At 44.6% G+C, this 7045-nt stretch overlaps 1 protein-coding gene across 1 annotated transcript in view; it reads right to left on the reverse strand.

Moving 5' to 3' along the window:
* Positions 1 to 2163, reverse strand: part of LOC128099729 (formylglycine-generating enzyme-like) — a 50786-nt gene extending 48623 nt beyond the window's left edge. Inside the window, exons 1-2 of the mRNA XM_052721553.1 lie at positions 2070 to 2163; positions 956 to 1061 (exon numbers count right to left, since the gene is read on the reverse strand). Coding sequence (XP_052577513.1) covers positions 956 to 1061; positions 2070 to 2163 — 200 coding nt within the window. The remainder of the gene's footprint in view (positions 1 to 955; positions 1062 to 2069) is intronic.
* Between the last annotated feature and the right edge of the window lie 4882 nt (positions 2164 to 7045).

The following is a 7045-nucleotide window of genomic DNA, read 5'->3' on the forward strand; positions in this document are numbered from 1 at the left end:
AGAACTCAAGGCCTTGGGTTCAATTCTCAGCACCACAAACTGAAAATGCACCCTCCTTCAGGTTTTCTTCTTCTATTAGCCTGATGATCAACTTTGGATTTAGGAAAGAAGATACGAATTGGGAGCTAAGAAGTCCAGTTCTCCCCAGGTCCCCAAGGATCCCACAACTTTCTACCTCAGTGTCTATTTCTAGAGGAAGCCAGCTCAGACTGTGAAAAGTTTGCTATCTGTCAAGGGGCTGTCTCTGAAGTTGAACTTCATATACTCCCCACCCTCCTGACTATAAGGGCAATAATCCAAAATGTGGTTGAAAACGAAGGCCTAAAACGCCATCTGAAGAATGGGGTTAGGAGAGCACGGTTCCCGGACTGTTGGGAAGCTGAGGCATAATCGAAACCCCTCTTCATCTCCAGGGTTTAACATGTGTTTCTATTTTTGCTTAAGATAATTACCTCCTTGTCACCCTAGAGACCTGCTGACCGACTTGCCACTCTGGGTTTTTTTTTTTTTTTAGTCAGATTGTGGCTTCTAAGTATGTCATTGCAGGACTAAAGAGCACACGGATCCTATACTCAAGGCCACCCAGCAGTATACACAACTACTTATCCATAAGACAGTTCTTCTCCCACATAAAGACTCATTCATGGGTAGACTGTTTTGAGTAAACATGTCATGAGATTTGTGACGGCCTGTACAAAGGGAAGAAATCTGTGAGGAGGCACTCTGTCAAGACAAATGAAGCAAGAAAGAGGTCATTTATTCAAAGCCTTCTGTAACTAGACACAGTGGCTAGGTCTTTACATACATTATTTCCTACCAACCACTTTCCTCCCCAGGAGTGGCTGGCCACTCTTACCATTCACTTTACGTATGAAGATAGCTGCTGAGTTCTGCAAGAGCACAAGAATTTTTTCTTTTTTAATGAACCACATCAACTGGGCATGACCAGACTCACCTGTGCAGAATACTGGAGTCTGGGCCCTCTGGGTGCCTCCAGTTAGCGCCTTTGACAGGTAACCACCATGGAGCAGCTGCAACCTCAAAGCAACCGAGAACAGGCCCTGTCAGCTACCGTAACTCCAGAAAAACACTGAACTTACATGCATAGCCTAAAAATCTCACTTAGAGTCATGATGTCTATTTGGGTTCAAAAACATAGCCTTTACAGAATATCAGGACAATAATCTTACATGTAAATACATCTTTAAACAAAAAAACTATTAATTCATACCATAAGGCACAAGTGTCTCAACAGATGGATGTGTATGTTAAGTGTTGCATAGCTCCAGGAATTTAAGGTTGCCCTGCCCAATAATTCTCTATAATCTGTGACAAGTGGGAGCATGGTACATCTCCCTCTTAAAAGATGGGGAGGTTCTGGGCCACCAGCTGGGGCTGTGTTGGTGTCCGAAGGCCACACTGCCACTGCAGCCATACCAATCAGAGCCGTTTGGCCAAGGTGACATCCAAGCCCGGGAAGCTGATGAGGACCAACCATGTCTAGGTCCATGGTCCTACCACAGCTAGGGGTCTATGTTGATGTCTGTGGTCCATGGTGCCACCAAAGGCCACACGGATGCCCAGAGTCTAGGCCATAACTTATGGCCATGTTGGCACTGGAGGGCCATGTTGGCATGAGGGCCACACCAATGAGTGATCCCTGCTGCCAACTGGGGCCATGGGTATCGTTTGGGCCATGGCTGCTGCCAAGGGCCATTTCTGGGTCCATGGACCTACCACAGCCCCAGGGTCTCTGATGTCTTGCCCATGGTGCCACCAAAGGCCACATGGATGCCCAGGGTATAGGCCACATCCTGTGGCCATGTTGGTGTCTGAAGGCTGTGCTATAGCTGGGGCCATGGTGTCGTCTGGGCCAGGGCTGCTGCCAAGGACCATGTCTGGGTCTGTAGTCTTACTGCAGCCAGGGTCTGTGTTGACATCTGTGGCTCCTAATACCATCAAAGGCAATGCCAATGCCAGGGGTCTGGGCCACCATCTGGGGCCATGTTGGTGTCTGAGGGCCTTGCTGCCACCAGGGCCATGCCAATCTGAGTGGCCTGTGCTGCCACCTGGGGCCATGGTGACATCCAAGCCCGGGCAGCTGACAAGGACCATGTCTGGGTTTCTGGTTCTACCATAGCCAGGTTCTATGTTGATGTCCATGGCCCATGGAACCACCAAAGGCCACACGGATACCTAAGATCTGGACTACAACCTGTGGCCATGTTGCAGCCAGGACCACACCAATCTGAGTGGCCCCTGCTGCCACCTGGGGCCATGGGTGTCACCATGGGGCTGGGCTTGGGCTACTGCAATGGGCCATGTCTGGGTCCATGGCCCAACAGCAGCCAGGGTCTGGGCTGATGTCCATAGCTCATGTTACCACAGGGGGTCATAGGAACCATGTGTGTTAAAATCCGAAGGCCTTGATGAGCCAGCCCTGTCCCTCACTGGCCCTAAGACACTGCAGCAGGAGAGCTGGGTCCCTCCCCACATGGTAGAGTTGATCCCTGCACTCAGGAGAGATGGCCCTACTCCTCACCACAGGCATGGGAGAGCTGGCCCTAATGGCATGGGCCTAGGAGAGCTAGCTCTGCTTCTCGCCTGAGGGGGCAGTCCCAGTGGCCCAGACTGACCAGCTCAGCTACCACCCAGACCCACATCCTAGGTCTTAGGCTGACATACCCTAACAACTGTCCTATCTATGACCTGCTGGAGTGCACAAAGTGACTGGTCCTGCAGAAGGGTAGCCTCGGGATCTCCATGTCTCAGGGCAGGATATCTGAGAGGGTTTCAGTGAGGGCTCAGTGGTGTGCCAGAGGCCTTGAACCAGACCAATGACTCATTGCAACGAACATTTTGCAGGTGGAGCTGACTGGACAAAAGGGTACACTGAGTGACATACTACAGCTCCCGATGCCACCAGGATGAATGAAGAGGTGTTGGAAAGATGGAGGAATGAGGTGCGTTTTTGTTTTGTTTTTAATTAACTTTGGGGGAGGCATGCTACAGGGGTGCAGGGCAGATATGGAAGGACTAAGAGGTGAGTGGGATTGCAGTGCATGATGTGAATTTCCAAAGAGTCAATAAAAATATCTTTATATATATAAAGAAAGATGGGGAAAGAGTTAATCTTCACGTTAAACATGAGGTTGAAGATAATCCAAAATGACCAAAAATCAAGTGGAAACACACAGGGAAAAACAATGAACTCTATTTAAAAGATCATGGTTCAACCTGCAGCCCGACATCAGCTGGGTAAGTTAATGATGATTCCTGACAGCCTTCATCTGTGAAACCGGATCAAGATCCAGCCACAACTAACGCAGACAGCAAAGGAGGCCAAATCAGGTAAGATTGCAAAGCACTGAGGAAATCATTACTAGAACCTTAACAACCTTTTTACTGTTCTATTAATCATGTTCACCAGAGTAATGAAAGTGAGGAGGGGTCCCCACTGAGTGACTAGTTAGGACCTAAAGCTTTGATGCCAATCAAAATTAGCTTTGAATTATGGCTCTGCTATTTACAGTATTTAACCTCTCCAGGCCTGCTTGCTTATTTGTAAATACAGTCAGCAACTCTTTTAGAGTGAAGAATTATAGCAAAATGGGCTTAAGGCTCTGTGCTTAGCAACTTAGGGTAATGAATGAGCAAGCAGTGGGGAAAGGGATCCAGTCTCACTGGGCAGGGCCCTATGACAAGCAGTTACAAGGAGAGCCATATAAATCAATCATTACTGCTAACAGTGAAGACCAGAAACTTAGGAATGATTCTTCTAACAAACTAGAGCAGACTCATGTTTAGCCCCATGACACTCCTATTCTCAACATACTGCATCCCTGTGAGCTTGGTGGGGTGGAAGTGACAGGAACTGTGTCCCTGCTAACAGTGAAAGCTGTCACTGTGAACATCAAGACTACTCTCATTCATTTTTTTTTTCACATTAGTACAATCAAAACATTTAAGGTATCTCCACAACAATCTGATGAAAAAAGACATTTACTTTAAACACTGTAAAAGAAAAGGCATTTTGTCCTTCAACACAACTGCAAGGCATTCAATTTTGCAGCTCAGGAGCTGAAAGCATGGCTTCCTTCTGCTTCATCTGCAGCTAATCTAGGACTGTTCTGTGTGGTGCCAGTGACAGGCAATTCACTTCACGTCAAGGGACGATGTGCACAGAAAGCTCAGGTCATCTCACTCTTGGATTTCAGGAAGGTAATCACATGACTCAACCTGCCCAACTCTACTCCGAGCACAAAGCTCTGCTAATGGAAGCCTCCAGCTCTTAAATTAAAAAAAGAAAAAACAAAATATATCAAATCTGGGTGGTGGATACTGGGACACCTTTGTTTTTTCTCATGCCATTTTGTATTTTGAAGTATTTCCTTCACCTTTAGCAATGAAAAAAAAATACAGAATCTGTTTTTATCCATTCTGCCTACTAATGGGCATTTAGGCATTTCCAGTTTGGAGCTATAATAAACAGTCATTGGAATATTCTTCAAAGAGCTTGTGGCTTTGGGTAATACCCACTTCTGCGCACTGTACATTGTGGAAAAGGCTGCAGGTTATACATACCCCAGCTTTAGAAGAGACAGCAAATGCAATGTTAGGAGAAGAAGCTCCCCAAGGTCCCCAACCATTCTTCCAAGGAGACTATCCATGGAGTTGGGTTCTCCACAGGATTCTCAAGGGCTACAGCAGCAGTGGCCTGCCCGTCCTTTCATTAGCCCTAGCTTTTCCTGGTATTCAACTGGCTACAGATACTGACAGCAGACCCACTAAGTGACAGGCACCAAGCCTAATTTCCAGAGAGGATCTCCAAGTTTCAGTGAGGCAAGACAGAACAACAGGAAAGAGTAAAAAGATGTGAGAAGGCAAAGAAGTCTCCTTGCCTTGGAATCTACTTTGCCCTTCTTGCTGAGTCAAAAACAAAAGACAAACAAACAAAAAAAACCACAACCGATACTGGCAAAACTGCCTCGAGGGCCAACACAGGTTCTAAAGATATGGCACAGATGCTAAAAGCTACCAATGAACCCTGCTTACCTGGGGCCAGAACCATTGTAACCTTGAGTTTACCATATTAGCACTCCTTTCTCGTGCCTGCATCTATGCTGTAAACCTGATTAAAAAAAAAAAAAAAAAGAAAAAAAAAACCACCCTACATTTTAAAAAGAAAAGTCTTTAAGAAAAACTGAGTAAACCAACTCATACATTTTTATTTGGATTTTGAGTTTTGCTTAAACTTTGTTATAAATTACTTCTGCTGTGGAATGTAACTTAGAAAACACCTCAGGCTGGTGGCCGAGTTGGTACACTACTGTCACCAGGAATTGTCAGAGTACAGTTTAAGATAGTTGGTATATTGACAGGTTTTTAAAATTATTTATTTTAGCCAGGCGGTGGTGGCACACACCTTTAATCCCAGCACTCGGGAGGCAGAGGCAAGCGGATCTCTGTGAGTTCAAGGCCAGCCTGGTCTACAGAGTGAGTTCCAGGACAGGCTCCAAAGCTACATAGAGAAACCTTGTCTTGAAAAAACAAAAAGAAAACAAAAAACAAAAAAATATTTATTTTATACATAATAATTAGTTCACTACAAAATGAGGGACAAAGTGTAAACCTAGTCACCTCATTTTCTCTCCAGTATGCTTCTGAAACTCAAACTCACATCCAGATATACACATATCAGTAGCACGGTTCCTGACTTCCCTTCCCACTTTCTTTCTCTGCTTTTGACTTTTTTCTTTTCTTCGATTTTACAATACTCTAGCACACCACCCAAAATGAACAAGTTTCAAGGTCCTGGAGCTATACAATGATCAGCTTCACTAATGTCCACAGAGAAACAAAGAACCCATCATGCAGGGCATAAGGAGGGAACACTGTGACCACAAGTCTTTGATCAAAGACCACAGACTCCTGTTTAACCCAAAACGGCAAGATCTGAATGCAAAGATATTTGCAGACTATACAGAATACAAGCAAAAAATACACAGTTACATGCGAACTCACAGAACCCTGCTTCTAAATAAAAACTACAAAACTACCCTACACTTACTTATCAAAACTTACCTAAACTAGAAATAGATTATGTATTGTTATAAAAGGAACCTATAGAGTGTAGGTCTGACTTTGTTTCCATAAAATATTTGCATAAAAATGTATGTTGGTATAGCTAGAAGTAATTTAAAAAAAAAACTCCAGGAAAATATACATACACTTAACAGGGTGAAGGACTGGAAGAGTTGTACACGGTTTTAGAATAAGCATGCATCATAAAACACGCTTTATCAGCCTTGGCACTCTGGATATTCTCTAGGCCATATAATTAATTCCATCTTGGTTAGGGCCTCCTGTGTGAGGTAGAATGTGTGACAGCATTTCTGTCCTCTACCCACTACACACCAGCTACATATCAACTGTAGGGGGGCTGGGGGAGAATCAAGACATTGTCACATGTTCCCCCAAAGAGCAAACTGTCCACCGCAGCAACAACCAGGAAAAGCATTAGTCATTTGAAGTGTTAATATATACTTCACACTGGCACAGCGATAGGGGCACCTGACTCCATCTAGCAGGTACAAGCTACCTGAGTTTGAAAACAGCACTACATGCTATAAGACATAAGCGCTCAAACTCTCTACCCTCTCCAGGCCCTGGTTTACTCATTTGTGAAGTGGAGATAAAAATCCCCTGTGTTTCCCACAGTTGGCATAAGGATTATATAACAAAATACATAAACAAGCACTAGGATACGGAGTAAAAAATCACCCACGTGTCAATTACTAGTCTTACTATTATTTACTCATGTTAATGCATGTTACAAAATCATCTTAAATCATCTTCCATAGAGCACATATTCCAATTAGTAAAAACCTACTCTCCAGTCTGTGCCTCATTCACCCATCAGATCACCTCTTCAGAATACTCACAGGCTGTGGGAAGTGCCCAAGGGCTATAAAGTCAAGGAACAGCATGTGTTGTATGGAAATATTCTCAAGAAGAGTATGTAATGACATTCTTTCATCACAGG

This window comes from Peromyscus californicus, unplaced genomic scaffold, assembly GCF_007827085.1.
Source record: "Peromyscus californicus insignis strain IS unplaced genomic scaffold, ASM782708v3 Scaffold_6__1_contigs__length_162567912, whole genome shotgun sequence".
NCBI classification, from domain to species: domain Eukaryota; kingdom Metazoa; phylum Chordata; class Mammalia; order Rodentia; family Cricetidae; genus Peromyscus; species Peromyscus californicus.